At 37.2% G+C, this 19184-nt stretch overlaps 1 protein-coding gene across 15 annotated transcripts in view; it reads right to left on the bottom strand.

The window, feature by feature from the left end:
* Positions 1-3441: 3441 nt before the first annotated feature.
* Positions 3442-19184, bottom strand: part of LOC102237776 (receptor-type tyrosine-protein phosphatase S-like) — a 247605-nt gene continuing 231862 nt past the window's right edge. For all 15 annotated transcript variants that reach the window (XM_023339507.1, XM_023339510.1, XM_023339512.1 and 12 more), the window contains 3 exons: positions 13719-13873; positions 7548-7683; positions 3442-7455 (listed from right to left, as the gene is read on the bottom strand). In XM_023339507.1, the coding sequence (XP_023195275.1) occupies positions 7387-7455; positions 7548-7683; positions 13719-13873 (360 nt within the window). In that variant the 3' untranslated portion in view covers positions 3442-7386. The remainder of the gene's footprint in view (positions 7456-7547; positions 7684-13718; positions 13874-19184) is intronic.

The following is a 19184-nucleotide window of genomic DNA, read 5'->3' as shown; positions in this document are numbered from 1 at the left end:
TTTTAAGTTACTCCATGATGACAGAATTACACCAGAGAGGCATTACTGTATGACCTAACAGGTGAGGTAATACTTTTCATCATTGCATCGACTATTAGTTGGGGCACATTTGGCAGAAAGTGAACATTTTGTCCCCTGAGTTGATGTGATAGTAGAAGAAAAAATGTGCAAGAATAAGGATATGAGTGAACTTGACAAGGGCCACACAGGTATGGCTGCACAACTGGGTCAGAGAATCTCTGATCTGCAAGGGTCACGGGTATTTATCAGTCATGGAAAGAAGGAACAGAGGGAAATCCACAATAGGGATATGAGACCAAGCTTCAAAGACAACCAATGTGGTCCAAGCAAAAAAGCAACAGAAGCTCTACTCTTAGAGTACCTTGTACATGTTTGTATATAAGCTGTGGATAGCTTGTTGCCTTTGGTTTCCCATAACAACCTCCTCTGGTCTACCAACCAGGCAGGGACATGTCATTGAGATAATTCTATATTCTGAAAGTCTGCTGACCTGATGGCTCAACAATTTTTCAGGGACATATTTAAAAATGAAGAGGTAGTAGTTCTTATTCACAAAGGATACATATTTTTGTCATTACAATATATATATTTTAAAGGCACAATAACCACTTTAATTTTTAGTTTGAAGCATAATATATTATATTTGCCAATACTTTTGATTAGTGTCATAATAATAGATTAAGATATTTTCACTTTAAGATATTTTACCATTACAACCATTTTAATCTATATTTTTAAATTTACCATGATATTTTGCTTAATAATATTTGATACTTGGAGTCTTAAACTCCCTGCCAAACTTTTAATTTATTTTTCTGTGGTAGTTATAAAAAGTACTCCTTCCTTCTATACAAATCACACGATATTAGAAATCTAGTAGTTTAGAACAATAGTGAAATGCAAAACTTTTGGTCTCAACTCATTCAAACCTAATATTTTTTACTTTAAGGTTAGCAGTTATTTGAAGACCTTCTCCTGAGACAGACAAGAGAGCAAATACCACTAGGTGAGGGGTTTACCTCTGCACCAATATCAGATTGGCTGGTTGGCATTTATCAAGCTTCAAGAGGGGCTTAAGGACACACCAGGATGTTTGTGAAGAGGCTGGTGGATAAATATAGGCGGGAGCTAATCAAGTCATCTATCAACAAAAGGATGCACCATCTGTTTGCTTCATCACTTGTCCTGCGGCTCACATATTTATTTATTTTAGGATGCAGGTTCCAGTCTGCCGAGCTACAAAGCAAGTGTTGATGCAATTAGACTAGTATGGCTTAAGAACAGTAATTTCTATATTAACAGATGGAAAAAGACAAAAAAAGTTAATGTAATTATATTTACTAATTCAGTAATTCTATTCAAATATTTATTTGAACATTTTTGAAAACATCTTGATTATGTTAATACGTCTTTTAAAAATAATTCCTAATTCAGAAATTAAACACAGATAAAAATATTACTAGCATGGTTGCCACGCAGAATCCAAAGATTTGCGAGAGAATAAATATTGAGTTGCCAAGGCATCAGGCTGCATACTGTGATTGTTAGACATAAAAGCAAAGCTCAACAGAAGCTTCACACAGAAGTACTGACGTATTTTTCAAAACCAGAGATGAAAACAAAACAACTCTATTGGCACTAACAAAGTTATAGAGTACAAGTGAAATATGAAAATATAAGACAGCTGAAAGCTATTAATGTTCAAGCTAGAATTAGCCATTTAGCATATTGTAGGAAATTGAAAATTAGCAGATTAGAATTACCATTGGCTACTGTTTTAAAAGTAATTGAAAAGAAAGTCCTAATTGGTTCATGAATGACTATCAGTAGAATCTTTGATAAGTGTACATATTGATCTTGCTGTATTATATTATTTTAACAATGTTGAATAACCGTCACCGTGATGAAAGTTCCTTTGACTTTGAATGATATGTTGCAGGTATTTGCGGGCTAGGTTATCAACTATATTGTTTAAGCCAGATCATCCTGATTGAACATATTTTTCAGAAGACTTCTCAAACTTTCATCCCTTTCAGGCAGAAAAACTGCCATTGTTCGTGCTGGGTTGACTCAGCAGTAGTCCTTTAAAGACCACCCTTGTCTAGAGTGTGCTCCATGCCTTGCTCCATGGCACGTGAGGGACGATCCACAACCTGCGACTCCACACAGGATTGATTGGTGATAGAGGTGGGGGGGATGAGCTGACAATTTGATGCCAAAAACACAGTTTAAAGAAAATGGGTCAAGAAACAAGAGACTCAACAAGTCATGAAAACATGAGTGAAACATCCTGCTGAATGAGGAAACAATGAATATGTGACCCTATAACACGGCAGACAGTACTGTAAACCCCTCAAGACAGAAATTTACACGTACAATGACATAGCATGAGTGTATGAACAATATCAACATGTGTGCCAAGAGAGCAACTATGACTGTAGCCTAACGGCAAATATCTTAAACGCTTTCATATGTTTTTACATGACACTTTAACTTGTTACTATTGAAATCAGATTTGTGAAGGCACTATAAAAGAGACATTAACGCTTCTCTGTCTTGTACTGAATGAAAATACACATTTACTGTTATAGGTCAGTTTCCGTTAGGAAAATTACTTCTATATGCTGAATACCAGAATAATAAGATTTTTATTTTTTTGTGACACACCATGTCTTCTACATTTAGAGGGAAAATGGGGAAGCTCGACAGCAATAAAACACAACCCCAACAACATTATGGGTTAATATAAATTAATGTTGGCTAGCAGAAAGTACTAATGCCAGTCCTGCAGAGTATTTTAGGTCATATTTAATTAGTTACACCACTTAGCAGGAATGAACTGAAACTCCAGCAAAGAGTGAGAGAAATGTCTGAAAAATCCCCCAAATTTCTGACTTAACTCATAAAAACATTAAAAGTTTTATCTAAAAGTATGTTTCACTATTCTGCCATTTAGCAAAAAAGAAATATGTAAGTTTGGTAATATAAACTGATATAAAGCACTACAAGGTTAGTCAGATGTAATGCAAGACAATGAGTAAAAAATTATTTCTTTTACAACACTGTATGTAAATATTGGGTTTCAACTGTACTTATTGCCACTGTATAATGCTGCTTTTAAACACACATTGCCCCACCCAATACATATATATTCACACCCTGCATGCCCAACCCTCATTCAAATACATTGCCCCATTCCACAGGACTTTAATTGCACAGACTTAACTACCTCCATGCTCATTTGGACCTTGTTAATTTATAATTTATATTGCAGTTTCCTTTCATTTCCTTATTTTATCTTGTATTTATTTTTAAGAATACTCCATGTGCCTCCTTTTAACTGCTCCCCAGGGGATAAATAAAGTCTTTTGAATACAATATCAGGATAAATGTTTTGGAAGACAGAAAAAAAACATGTAAAACGGTTTTCAGACAACATTTCTTTAATACAAAGTCAACATTATCTACATACACAGTGGCTTTTAACCAATTATTGTTTCAGTTAGAAGTAACAGTTTGAAAGTGGTAGCACTTGGCCCTCGTATAAAGGAAAAATGGTTTGCTGAGTTTCGGTTCTTTTGTCGATATGTACTATATAAGCTTAGTTCTTTTTAATGAGTTTTTTATGGTCACTGTTACTCCCTAACCTTTCCACAATATTTAGCAACATATTCCAGATAATTTTGTGGTTGTTTTCAAGAGTTAGCATCTTCACTTGAACTCTTTACTTGAAACCAAAAGAATAACACATTGCACAAGCTTTAAGACGCTTCCACCGCTTCAAATTTTGGCGTTGGCCCTTTAACCAGTCTCTATAAATTCTGACAGGTTAGAGTTCATCGTGAAACCTTACACGTAAATTTGCAGCATGTTTTTGGTAGTTTCAGTCCGTCCTTGGTTGCATCCCACTACTGTGTTTCATCTGAGTTCTGATTTCTTTCTGGATCCCATCATGAACAATGGTTAAACAAAAAACAACATGATTTTATACAAGGCAACAGGGAGAAAAATAATTTTAAATGTTGCAACTGAAGCGTGTATAACCTTTTGTTTTTTTTTCATTCTCGCTAATCATACATAATGGATTAACACCTTGTGATTGCAGGTAGTTAGACATTTGGCATTCCTGCAGAGATCTGTGAAATACCTCTGAGAAAAGTAGTACTTCCAGGAATCTATGCCCTTGTAGTTTTTTCTTATGAGGCTCCTTTAGTAAATGTTTTCTATGCTGAAAATGATTAATGATTCTTGTGGTTAGTTGGTAGAGTGAACCAACATATTGGTCTAATCCAACTCGCGGATCACCGATCCGCATTTATGTTCCCCTCATTCAGGCAATGGGTGTGGGAACATAGACTGGCACGTTTCCCAGTTTGACTGCTAGCAGGGGAAATTAAAGGCAGAAAAGAGAGAGGTAATTAAAGACCAGGGAGCAGAGCTGGAGAAAGAAGGCTTGAGAAAACAGGTTTCACAAACACCAAGAAGCTGGAAATGAGCAGAACTTTGATCTGTGCATTAGTGTTCCCCGCTAAAAGTATGAGATCTGTAGGGTCAAATGATACATATATTCTATATATATTTGTTTATTTACACATATACTCTAGATCATAGTGGATGTCTAATAAAATCAATGGTAACATTATGTCTGAAAATATAAGTAAAAAAAAGAACTTTAAGAGGATTTTTCTTCAGATTGTGAGGGTTACGGTCTGTACAGAATCATACAAGGTACAGTACATCATTGGCCTGATATAGACATTAAAAATGCTGAGTGATGAAACCCCGACAGTTGTAGAACAGATTACAAGAATCAACCAAACATAACAGTTTAGTGATGATGAAGGACAATGTTTCAAAATAGTGCCCCTATGGGTACAAGTTAATTCCAATGGACAAAAGCAAAAAACAAGATCAGACACAAAGATGGCATCCCCTCAGGTTTCTTGAAGAGACATTCAGGGTCTCCAGAATTACACAATAATAATAATAATAACAACAATAATAATAAAAAAACAAACATATTTTCAAAGACTAAAGATAACAGGTATAAAACAAATTGAATGAAAAGAAAATGTTATTTCACACTAATTGTTTGGATATATCTTCTGATTCTGCATTTAAATATATATGCATGCGTAAGTAGGCATTTATCAATCTCTCTATATAGATATAGCTTTATATCTATATATAGAAATACATGTACCCCTACACTGTCATGTTATACTTAGGATTTCTACGGTGAAAAAATAGAATGTCTTTTAACACAATATGAACATATAAGCATTTCTCTTTTTTTCTGCTAATTAAAAAAAATGTGACAAACACATCTCTGTTAGAAAAAAAACTAAACCAGAAGCAGAAAATAAAAGCTAACTATGTCATGTAAAATAAGTCATCATAATACAACATTAATGTTTTCATAGTGTTACAATAACAATAAGGCTTTTTTGGAAATCAGAAAAGATCACACACAGTTCTGTCCATAGCTTTGTGGTATTTTTTGTGCACATCTGCCAGAAAGCCCTCACAGAATCCATTTGCTCATGTGTACCAAAGCGCCGTCTTTGATATAAAAACTTGGTGATTTTAGCTTTTATTTTCTCTTTTTTTGCAGTTGAATTGGGGTGTTTGTTTCAAGCTTTTTCTCTGTTTTGCCCTGGGGATGTGCAAGTAACAAGAGAAATTTTGCATTGGGATCCGACGTGGCTACTTGCTCTGGCTGTGTCACCCACTGGGTCATCGTCTATAAAATAGAGGGGGGAAAACACCAAAGTGTCTTGTTTTGTTTGTCGACCAGTTACCAACCACACATACAGTGAAACTCGGGGCCAATTCATCAACAACGTTAATGTACAACTTTGCAATTGCAGGCGGTCTTTGCCGCTCTTGAGTTTCTTGTACAATGATAGAGCTGAATATAGAGGAGGTTGGGGAAAAATGAAAACTGGATAAAAAAGCAGCGGTGGACAATGACGTTGTGTGGATGCGTTTCTGTCATGCCCACCTGGGCGCAAGGAGTTGGCAGAGCTGGCATTTTTTTTGTTCATTAGTTTTCTCTTTATCCAAAAAGTCACACGCTCAGCATACACAAGATAAGCAGCATGTTTGGTTTTTAACAGAAGAGAGAACTTAAAGAGAGAAAAGAAAAATAGATTTTTGTCCTCAAAAGACAAAAAAGTTCCAAACAATGATGATGACTGTTGGTCACTGTACACAAAGAAAGGCCCAAATTTGGCAGCGTTTCTTTGTTTGGTTGTTCCAAAGCTTTTTCTCCTCACTGGACTGAAGGTGGATGTTTTCTGCATCAGCCCCTTGGCGCCATGGTTCAAGAGAGAGACGAGATTGTTAAAAAACATGGGAGAAGGTTACTGTTTGCATCATCCACATGAGAGGCGAAGCCAAAAATTCTTACAACTGACATGGTTTTCCCTTAATCTTTGCCATTTTTTCTGGAGGAAGTTTTTCCTGGAAATATCCTGGTGAGATTTTAACTCTACTAGGGTCACCTGGCTTAGGAAGCAGGCTTTACACATTAATACAATGGAACAAATTTACGATATGTGCTGCTGCTTTCTTTTTGACAACCACTGGGAGTGTGCTTTCTTAAAGCTCTTTGTGCTTACAGGCAGTTTGGTGACATTTTCTTAAATTGAAGAGGACGTTTTCTGCACAACTATTCATAATGTAATTGTATGTAGAATTGTGTAGAAACTCAAGGTTTCCTTTTAATGACCTGTTTTCTTGTTCTGTTTCAGTTGATGACCAAATGACCAAAGTTTGGGAAACTTAGGAATCTCAGCGGTTTGGCCATTTCTCAGAATAAAACTCAAAAACAGTCAATAGAAACACTTAAACCCTTTTTTTTTACATCCAAAACAGGCATATGTCCCAGTCTTGGCTACATCCACCTGCTTCTCTTTGATTTTCACTCCATTTTTCCTTCGATTGCAGTTGTTTGTTGCCGCTGCATCATAAAGATATTTTTTAGAAGAGAAATGTCCACGAATGTTTACAACTTCCTCCACTGAAACACTTGAGGTAAGGTAAGCAGTCCGACACTTTGATTGATACCCATCCCACAGCGTGAGCCACAGCCTCTGGTTGCTTGTTGCTGAAAATTGTCTGAGGTTGAAATCATGGGCAATTTTCCTCTCTGCCTTGAGTCTGAATTGGAATTTCTCTTTTTCTGGTCGTATCGGGTATTATTTTCTAAAAATTTACAGGATCCTGTTTGGTGTTTCTGAACAAGCAGTGGTAAAATGATCAACCGCTGTCATTTCAAATTTGAAACGTTTCTATGGCTCAGGAAACCGTTGAGTTGGGAGAGGAGGGGGCAACAGGATTCTGAGGGGAGGAGATGGCTTTTTACGTTGCATAGTGATCAAAGCTTCCTAAGTACTCCAGAGCTGCGTGATAGCAAAATTGGTATTCGTCCTGTAGAAAAAAAAAAAAGCATCAGTAACTGTTTTGCATTTACACCAACAAGAAAGTATTCAACTTTTTGTCGGTCTTGGAAAATTTCTCACCTCAGTCTGGACCATAGCTGGCCTCTGTGTCCGGAGCATCTTCACTGTTTGGAAGATATCTACCACTCCCTCATAACGCATTCTCTCCAAGACGATGCTGAGGGTTATGAAGACTCCAGTTCTTCCCACTCCAGCACTAGATTTAAGAATCATGCAAGAGAAACAAAAAAGATGAAGAATTGTGCTCATTGCAGACACATACAAAAAAAAAAAAAAAAAAACACCTGTCCTGGAACGAGTGTGGGTCCATATCAATAAATTATGAATGAAAAGTGACTTTATTTCAATCATTCTGTTTTTCAGAAAAGTCAAGACCTTTGAAAAAAGCATTGAAAATGATGCCCAGGCGCTATACAATATGTGCACTGAATACATGACTAATACTCCCTTTACATGCAAGAAGGCGATCAGCCAAAGCTGCTTTAACAATAACCTTGAGCACATGTACATTGCTGTCTGGTGTATCTCATCATCTTCCACCAGATCATCTTTTGGTTTTAGGGCAGAGAAGTTTGCTGGTCAATTAAACAGTGATCCCATGGTCATTAAACCAAATATTAATACTTTAGGAAGTGTGGGTAGGTGTCAAGTTCTGTTGGAAAAATGAAATCAGCATCTCCATGAAGCTCTTCAGTAGAGGAAAGTGTGAAGTGCTATAAATCCTGCTGTTAGACGGCTGTCTGTGTTTTTAATACCAGACTCTGGGATCTTAATGTTCCAATTGAAATGCAAAATTTACTTTCTTCACTTTAATCCAAAAAGTGGATTTTGCACCAGTCAGTAACCAGAGACATTGTGTCTGGTTCAGCAGTAGCTTAACTCAAGAAATGTAACACTTGTAACCCATGTCTTGAACGGGTGTGTGTGTGTGTCTGATGAGCTTTGATGTGCTCCAACCACAGTCTTCATACTACGGATCTCTTCCAAACACTTCAACGTCTTTATTTCACACATCTTTTAAGGCTGTGTCTATCACTGTTGTTTGTAAACCTTTTCTCAGCTGCGGTTTTTTTCTTCCACTTAGCTTTCCATTTATATCCTTGAGAATAGCAAGATATTTTAGCAATGACCCTCCTGAAACCCTTCTCAAAAGAGTTAATAACCTTTTGCACAGCGGTCAACTCAGCACTCTTGCCCATACTGAACACTGAATTTCTGCTTTTCATGTAAATTTTTGCCTAAACTTTCTCCCTTTAAATACATATTTTTAAATTTATTTCTATGTACATTTTTGTTTAAATTTTATGAGGAACATAACTTTTGAGAATCATTATCCTTTAAGCCATTATCATGAAAACCTAAATGAAAAAAATATATATAATTTTGTGTTTAATAAATCTGTCAAATATCAGAATTTCACTTTTTGAATGAATTACTGAAGTTAATTAACTGTTTGGTGATATTCTGCTTTATTTGGGTCAAGTTGGTCTATGTTTCCTTTGTGTCCTTATCATTCCTTCTGCATTCAAATTACACCTGAAAGGCAAGTTCTAATTTTATAAAATTCAAACTTTTCATAAAATACACCTCATGACAAACACAAAGATTATCAAGGAACAGAAGGATATCAACATGCAGAGTTGTAAAAACTCTGCATGTTGATAGCTCTGACTTCCTAGAAAGCAACAAAAATCCACAGCAAGAAATGATGCTCAAGGTAACAAGAACAATGGCAGCAAGGAGACAATTTGCATGCAAGAACCCTGCGAATCCACTTATACATGTGCCTCCATTCTTGTCCTCAAGGACACATGCACACATTGCAAATCACACACATACACACAAACAACATTTAGTCTCATTAAGTGCCTCTTTCCATGTGTTGGAAGGAAAAAAAAACCTAGCCTGCTGCTGGTTCCCAGAAATACAGCTCAAGTTTTAACTGAAATACTTGAGAGTTGGCCCTGTAAGCTGCTTTGCTGCGAAATGACTTCCACATCACCAATGGAACAATAATTGATATGACAACAGATTTATTTGAGCTTCTTGCCTTTGATGCCACTTTGTAGGATGAGGAGTGAAAATGATGGTTGCAGACACTGTAGCTGACAACTGGGTGTGTGTGTTGGTCGACAAATGCTGCTCATATTATTTCACCAAATCTAAACAATAGCAAACACAGCGCTCTAATCACGCAGTGCAATCGCCCCTCCATCAGGTGCAAAATCCTAGCTCACCCAAAGATGCTACCTGGGACTTCTCCTTCAACCTCCTCCTTTCCAGATCCAAATCTTAAAGAGCGGTGAGCCACCGCAGACTGAGAGGATTTGGTGTCCCCCCATTCACAGGACGTATTCATGCAATTAATAACAAAAACCATGTGGTGCTATTAGATAGAGGGAGAGTCAAGGAGGGGAGGAGGCAGAGCTAGAGGAAAAAGATCCAAGAGAATGGCTGGATGGGAAAGAAGAGCGAGCGAGAGGATTAAGGAATAGGCAGATGACAGACTGGGAAGTCTGGTGATGGAAAGCGCAAGAGTAAGAGAAAAGGGAGACATAAGCTCTTCTCGTGAAGATAAGAAAGCCCAGAAGAGAAGGGGAAAAGAAAAAAAAAGAGAAAGGTGGCTGCTATACTGCAAAATAAAAACAAAAATCCATTCCCCCCAAAAATATGTTTTCAAAATAAGAACTCTTCAACACAACAGCAGTCTGACAACCATATTATTTGACTGATTTTCTGGATTTTGTCTATTTACTATTATTTTAGTCTTCTCTATTCAAAAACTCTCATATGACAGATGTCCAGATGTTTCTTCCTAGACCTCAATATCCTAGATCCTGAATAACAAAATACATATGAATATCAGACATAAAAATATAAAAATAGCAACTAAACCTGTGCAATTACTTGGCTTTTGTATTCTGAAGTATTTAACACATAGTAGCTTGTGACACTATTCATCCCTTTCACATTTTTCCATTGACTTGAAAGTGTTTGTGGACACACAAACACATCTTTATTTGGGGATTATCTACACAAAGATGTGGAGAAATAAGAGATAGATTTCAAAGCTTTCTGCAAATAAAAACCTACTTGCAAAAAGTCAAATGAAGGTTGGTCCTAAAAAATTTAATGCCTTTAAATGTCAACTGCAAATCTACCAAGTAATTACCATGTATCCAAGCTGACAAACTGGGCAAGGAAAGGATTTTTCATATGGACAGAAAGCCCATTTTCAGTTTTCCAAAAGGCATAACACAGCCAAACTTGTATAAGACAAGACCTTAATGTAACTTTTTGGAAACTAGCAAAGTGCAAAAGTTACCACTGCACATCACCCTGAACAAACCATTTCCACTTTGAAGTATAGTGCTTGCAGCATCATGCTGTAGCGATTACTTTGCTTTTTTAAGATACTGAAAATGGTTAAAGTTGCAGGCGAGATTAAAGGCAGTAAACACATGGCAATTCAGAAAGTAAAGCTATTAGAGCAGCGTTTCCCAATTCCGGTCCTCAGGCCTCCCTGCTCTGCATGTTTTAGATGTGGCTCTATTCCAGAGCAGCTGATTCAAATGATTGCATGACCATCAAGTGCTGCAGAAACCTGTTGATCACCCATATATTCAATCCAGGTGTGTAGCAGAAGGGAAACACCTAAAACATGCAGGGCAGGGAGGCCTGAGGACCGGAATTGGGAAACGCCGTATTAGAGCATCTAAAAGACTTTAAACTGTAGCAAGTATTAACTTTCAGCAGGATAGGTCTCCTCAAACATGTCCACACAATGGTTTTAGTCAAGAGATATATGTTAGATCTGGTCAAACTCCAGACCTAAATCCAACATAGAAATTGTGGCAAGACTTTGATGTTGACACTGCCCATCTAATCTGACAGTTGGCAAAAATGTGTGTCTTAACACATATAAAGCTTGGAAAGGCACATGACAAAACACTTTAGAGCTTTAATTACAGCGAAACCTGGCTTGACAACGTACTGAATCAGGGGGTGAACATTTGTATATGCTGCATTTTTCAGTTTTGCATTTGTAAAACATTTTCTAAACATATCCTTCTATTTCAGCTTTTCAATTATATGATTATTATGGGTTAGTCTATCACATAATATCCCTTTAAAACACATTCAAGGTAGAGGTTGAGTCATAACAACCTGAAAAAGGTTACCACTGCACAGAAATGGATTTGCAAAGCATCGTAATTTACATAAAGACATTGCTTATAGTTATTTTGTATATTGTGTGTTGGAGCATGCGTGTCAAACTCAAGGCACAAGGGTCAAATCTGGGCCATGGAAGCTTTTTATGTGGCCCTCCAGACTCGTTTTTCACGATTTTGCAATCGTGGAAATTCACACAAAATCAACAAATCCTCAAAATTTTTCACGCTAATCCATAATTATAAAATTATTGAACATTTTCAGCAAAAAATCTGAAAAACAATTGCAACATCATTTAGGAACTGATCAATGTGAAAAGGTGTTCAATATTTAAATCTCAGAGTACTTATCGGATGCAGAGACAGCTGTTTATTAATATTCTTGAAGTTTGTTCATGGATTTTATTAATAGATTCTGGCATAGCCAGCCCTTGAGAACATGCAAGATCTTGATTTGACGCAAAATTAAAATGACTTTGACACTTCTTGCTCAGAGTGCAGTAATGTTTGCAGTAAACTGACATTAGTTAATTCAAAAAACATTTAGGATTTTTAATGTGATCATTAAAAGGAGCGGGTATGCGAATCTTGGATTTGATAGGCGGAGTGCCTTTTTTTTTTTTTTACAGCCGTGCTGCAATACCTACACCAAACACAGTAAGAAAACCTTCCCCTTTTCAACAGTCTCACAGAAGGGTAAAATGTTTTGGAGCCTCCGTTACACATATTACAACCCCCAGAGGATCATTTTCAAGTGGGTGACATCATTTTTGATTTTAACACAAGGAAGCTGATGTCATGCTTCATGATGTAATGGTGCTTATGTGATAGTAATGTAAAGCAGAAATGACTACCTGGCTCAATAGTCAAATGTCTTTATGAAAAAATAAATAATTCTGTCAACACACCATGCATTTATTTTTTAACCCCATTGGTACAACAAAAACATGTATCAAAGTTCACACTGCTTTTCTTTTTTCTAGCCTTGTAGCTCATGCTAAACCAGAGACGAACACAAAATTTATTGTAAATCAACAGGAAGTCAGAACCTTTGAGATGGGTCTTCTTCAAGGTCTAACAATGAATATACATAATCTGACTTTCTACCCTAATCCAGCTGGCCAAATTAATGATGTAAGTCTCCTTGGAAGCATACGCATAAAAATAAGAAATGCAACATGAAATGGTCACAAAAACCACAAGAAGGGCTCTCATTTTATCATCTCCGCTTTTTCAAATACTAAGCCTCGTCTGAGACTTTTCAATTATGTAGAAGAACCCGTTCAGGAGCACAGGTTGCGTTCCACAGCGGCAAAACGTTGAGGAGGAATCATGGAGTTAGAACTCCACTGCAAAAGGAGCTGTCCAAAGAAACAAAAATTATCTACAGGGGTTATCTGACCCTGATTATGTCTTTGGAGTTCAACTCGGGGTTAAAATGAAATGTTAACTAAACCACAATTTACTATTCACTTTTTATTAATCTCTTTAAGGGCTGATATTTTAAAGAAATGTAATAAAATGTTTTTGAAAAGGGTGTGGGAGATAAAATATTTTAAGGCTTATGTTTTAGGAGAATCCATCTATGTATTAGGTGCCATAATGTAAGGATTTTAAGAAATATTAAAACAATATACAAATGAGGCTTATAAATACACGTTGCTACCAGGATGCCAACAATGAAAATATTGAATTTTATTACTGCCATATACCTCATAAAATGCTCACACTATAGAACTATTTGTGCACTGTACAGTGCTACGTAGACCAAAGCTTATCTTTTGTTAGAACAATTTTGTTCTCCAAGTCCATCAACATGAGCATTTGTTGAAATACAATACAGCAAAAATATGCTTAAAAATAAAAGTTGGTAAAGCGTAGTAATGTTTGGAGAAAACTGGCTGAAAAAACTAAAGCTAAATAAAAATAACTGCATGTTAATTTTCTATTATGTTTCAACATATTTATTTGGAATACTTGCTTTAAAACTAGAAAATGGCTAATTACACAGTGACTTGTTTGCAACCCTTTGTGCATGAAATAACATATGACACATTACCTGCAATGTACAGAGATGGGCCCATCTTGTCCAAACTGCTCCTTGGTTTTATGAACCTGGCCAATAAAATCGATGAATCCCTCTCCGGATTTGGGTACACCTTGTTCTGGCCAATCAGTAAACTGGAACTGCCTTACTGTCCTGGACTGGCCATCCTGCAAAATAAAATGAAGATAAAGTGGACAATAAGAATAAGCTTTATTTGGCAAGTTTGTCCATGCAAACAAGGAATTTGACGACAGTTCCACTTTGCTCTCATTGAAGACATTTAAAATAGAAACACAGGGCGAACAAAAAGAAGTCGCCATTTAAAGTAACTAAGAAAGTAGGTCAGATAATTATTGTATAATTATTGCATGAGTGATAAAATTTTACCAGCAAGCAATTTAACCCCCGCTGATGCAATGAATAGTTTCTCATTTCAAAAAGAACTAGGTCGAAAGACACAGCCACGGTTGTGGAAAAAGCGTTTAAGATCTGTTTAGAAAGGACAAACCATTGGCAGGCATCAAGCAAAGAAAACATCTAAGCTTGCAGAAACTACTAAAACTGTTAAGAACAGTTCAACACATTATTAAAAATAAAAAGAAAAAGTGGGAAACCATTGTAACCATTAGAGGAAGAAATCTGGTCGAAGAAAATCCAGAATAATCTTGATTGCCAATCACTTATATGGTAGTTGAAAACAAATCGAAGAAAAACAACAGCAGAACTACAGGTTACGTTTATATAAAAGAACATTTCCACATGCACAATGCAAGGGGAACTTGTTTTCTTTTTTGAAGTGCCTAAAGATGCCATTTGTTGTGAATTGGTACTGTACAAATAAACTGAATTCAAGTTAACTCAAGGGATTGGGACTGAACATCTGCATAGCCATAAGAAAACTACTTATCAGGAAAGCTAGCTGCTGAAAAAAGGCTTCAATTTACAAGGGAGAATAAAAATTGGACTCTGGAGAGATGGAAGAAGGTCGTGTCTCTCGACCCCAGATTTACCCTCTTCCAGAGAGATGGGCACATCAGAGTAAGAAGAGAGTAAGATGAAGTGATGCACCCATCTTCCCTAAAGCTTCCTGTTCAAGTCTATGGGGGGCAGTGCTGTGTTCTGAAGTTGGTGCAGATGGTCAGGTTCAGGTTTAGCCACATTGAGAAGTCATCTGACCACCTGAACATATTGAATGACTAAGTTATTCCATCAGTTGATTTTTTCTTCACTAATGTCACGAGCATATTTAAAGATGACAATGGCAGGATTCACTGGCTCAAATTGTAAATAAGTGGTTCAGGGAGCATGAGATACCATTTTACACACAGATTGGCCACCACAAAGTCCGGATCAAACCCTGTAGAGAATCTCTGGAATGTGCAGGACGAGACTTTGAACACTGGCCTGCCTCTCCCATCATCAATATCAGATATTGGTTAAAAAATAATGGAACCATGCATTGCAGGTAACCAGAAAAATATCTCATATTTACACACACACACACGCCCACGCCCGCACACACACATATATATATAAAACACAACTGTGGAAACTGTTTCCGGCTGCACAGTGGCGCAGTTGGTAGCACTGTTGCCTTGCAGCAAGAAGGTCCTGGGTTCGATTCCCGGCCGGGGTCTTTCTGCATGGAGTTTGCATGTTCTCCCTATGCATGCGTGGGTTCTCTCCAGGTTCTCCGGCTTCCTCCCACAGTCCAAAAACATGACTGTCAGGTTTATTGGTCTCTCTAAATTCTCCCTAGGTGTGAGTGTGTGTGTGTGCATGGTTGTTTGTCCTGTAAGTCTTTGTGTTGCCCTGTGACAGACTGGCAACCTGTCCAGGGTGTACCCCGCCTCTCGCCCGGAACGTAGCTGGAGATGGGCACCAGCAACCCTCCCGACCCCATTAGGGACACAGGGTGAACAGAAAAAGGATGGATGGATGCAAACTGTTCCCAAGTGGATTCAGTTAGTTTTTTCTCCATTTACCCCACACCAGATTGTTCCCACTTCCCCCATGTTTCACAATGCATCTGTGCGTGTCAAAAGTAGGCCCAGGTAAACGAATCAATATTGTATCTGCCATGACAAGCAACTTCTCAGAGACTTCAGTGTGTTGAATAGGATAATCCTGCGATGTGATCAATAAGGCAGCTTGATAGGTTTGCAGAAAGGAGGAGGTGAGAGGCAAGAACAACTCAGGAAGAAAACTTGGACAATAACAACAACAACAACAACAAAACTGAAAAAATAACATTTCTAACAGTTTTACAACAGGACACAGATGGAGCATTGTATGCAAACAAAAACATCTGAACACAATTTGAAATTGAGGCAGGATTGCATGGGGACATAGGGAGTGATCTAGGTTTTTTCGAGAGCTTATTATACAGTATGACAGAGCGCACAGTCAATACTTTTGTCCTTGTGAAGCAAAGTTCTTTTCAAGTTGTCAAAGGTAGAACAAATTAGTCAAGAAAGTCAGCAGAGACTAGCAGTTTTATACAGACAGGCTCTCTGCTTGATGCCACCAGTAATTAAGACAACCAGGTGTTCATTTTCTCTTGTAGTTTCTCACCTCTATGCACAACAGACTTCAAGGCAGACACGTTGTGCCATTGTTATACAGTCCCACTACATATATTTACACTGAGATGGCAAAGTCGGCAAAATTTCAAAATAGGATGTTCTTTTGTCTTTCAGATAACCTGCTTTTTTATGGAATAAGACTGTTATTAAATAAACGAATAAATCAAAACTTGGCACCATGCGTGCCAAGTTTTCTGCAAAAGAAATTTGGTACCAAAATCATACCTACAGAAGGACATTCCTTAACCACTTTAACAGACTGGTTATAATTTTTCTTTCTATATCCCACTCATGGTCTACTGTAAGGAAATGTAGTTGTCTGCCTCCAAAAAGCTATCTACCCACAAGAGGGTACTCACGCTTGTCTTGATCTGACTTTCTCAAAATCTGTCATATTCTACCAGTCAAGTGGCCCGAATGGCAACGTGAACCAAAAATAAACAAAAAAAAAAGTTTTATCAAAGACTCAGAAAAATGAACATACAAATTACACATACAATTTTTTAATTCAATTTATCAATACTGAAGAATATACTGATGCTGTGCTTAGGTTTGAAAGATGATTACAGGTATGAAATAGAAGTGGGTGAGCTGATATGACAAGTTGTAGGTACAACATGAGGGTACGATCTGAACACACTGAGCTTGATCCAATAAATGCTATACAGTGAAAATTTGCTTCATTTTTACATCAGATGTTTGGAGGTGATTTAAACCCCTTTCACATTTTGTACTTTGCAGTGTTGGTCTTTCTTCATATTTACATGTTTATAGGTAGTAAAAGAAGCTGGCTGCTGAAATGTGCTATACAAACAAACTTGATTGACTGATTGAAACAATTCAATTTAAATACATGAGAGAATTTAAATAATGTAAAGGCTATGGGTGAATTGATATGAAACCAAAGTATATTTAACCAGGGTAGACTTGGCAAAATCTGTTTTGCACTGTTGTGTTTCAACAGATCACAGAAGCTGTTCAAAAGCATGCAGTCTTACCAATAAAAATGAAAACAATTTAGTAGTTCTCCAAACTGAGATCACTTGGACTACAATACACTTCAGGTACAATACTGGATATTCATTGTTACTACCTGAAAACCTAGACAGTCAAGAAAAAGTTCCAAAAGACTATTGTGCCATGAAGGGGAAAAGCCAGGATTGTTGAAAGGATTGTTTCCATAAGCCATTGATTCCCGTGTATTACAGATGGCGATGGTACGTGTGAAGCTACTGTATGTCAAAGGATATGCATAATTGCTGTCTTGAATCTGACTTCTTGTACTGTTTACTTCTGCACCGCTGCCACCAAGATGCGCTCTCCTACCTTACCGCACTTGACAAACACGGTGATCATAATGAGTTAAGCTCCGTGTTCAGACTCTCTTTGTTTATCGTCTTGTGTTTCGTTGCATGTTTTATGACCCATCACGTGTGTTTTTTTTCTTTCGGTGCCTTTGTTTTTCCCCTTAAAACATTTTGTCTCAGCAAAAGGATTAACAATGAAAGGGGGGCAAAGACAATTACACAATAATCCGAGCATGCTGGAGAAAATACAGAAGCAGAAAAAACTAAAAAAGGACGAAAATGTAACACACAACCTGAGGGCCCACATGGCGTGTCAAATTGTGTGATTAAATACGTGGCTACCTCTCTAGATGCAAGTGTTGAGGCGTAGAGTCTATGCCATTACAGCATGAAGTCTATGCTCTTGCTGAACAGAGGCATGTGGCAACACATACAGGCATACTTGCGAGCCCAAAAACAAGCAAACCTCTGGTACGGTATGTGCGATTAAATGCAACCTAAAAAACACCTTCACATGTGCATGCATGCATAGTAAAATGGGGCTATCTTCACAAACATACCCACATACACACACAGCTTGGTTCACACTACTATCATCTTCATCTCTCTGCTTTGTTTCCATAACAGCGATAAGCTCAGACTGTCTCTTGGCTACAGTTGAGCAGTGTGATAATTCCGCCTGCCGCAAGAAACCTCTGAAATGGAAACAGAGGCCAGTCCTTAAGACAATTTGTTTATAAATTATGCTAAAGCAACTGCACGCATGTGAAATGTGTTTGGTTTATAACACGTAAGATGGTGCAGGTATGAATTTATGGTGGAAACACCAAATTGCACTTGGATAGGTATCTGATGAGAAGGTCAGTCCTGTTAGGTGTTATACAAATAGCAGTGCATGATTTTGTAAATGTGTGAGTGCACATCTTGCTGTGTATGTTAAAACAGAGACTAAGTGTAATTTTCTCACATAAGATTTTTCTCTCAATACGCAAAATGCATGTGATTAGATGTATGACTCATTATCAATGTAAAGACTACTTCTGCAACTACCTACCACATTACCTGCAAAGTCACTGGATAAGTCACCGTGTTTTTGAAGAAAAATATTCCTTGCAACTTTTCTGCTGTCTGATCTAACTGGTACAAAAATCAGAAGGTAGAATTTAAGTGGTGTACAACAGGTTTAAACGTGTCAAAATGAATGACTGTAAGTTGGATCCAGATCTCTTATTATTTTCATAGATGATGTGACATCTTGTTATTTCAGGAAAATCTGACATCAAGTTTTTTTTGTAATATTCCTTTTACAATGTCCTATGAAAAAATTTCATTGAAAATTAATTTTATATGAGAAAGAAAGTATAACTGATTAAAACAAGGAGACAGACATTGAGATTTTTGCAGCACAATATATTTGTCCTAAAACTGCTTGTAGTGCAGCCAGGTTTTACTGTCTCTATGTTGCACCAACCATTAAATAACATGAAGGTGAAGTTGTTGCTTGATGTGGAAGTGTGATTCACTTTTTTTTGCATTTTGACAAATTCAGTTGTTCAAAAAGGACTGAACTATTCTATGCTAAATAC

The sequence above is a fragment of the Xiphophorus maculatus genome, chromosome 9, assembly GCF_002775205.1.
Source record: "Xiphophorus maculatus strain JP 163 A chromosome 9, X_maculatus-5.0-male, whole genome shotgun sequence".
Taxonomy (NCBI): domain Eukaryota; kingdom Metazoa; phylum Chordata; class Actinopteri; order Cyprinodontiformes; family Poeciliidae; genus Xiphophorus; species Xiphophorus maculatus.
The sequence above is the reverse complement of the archived record's forward strand: the minus strand, read 5'-3'. Positions and strand labels throughout refer to the sequence as shown.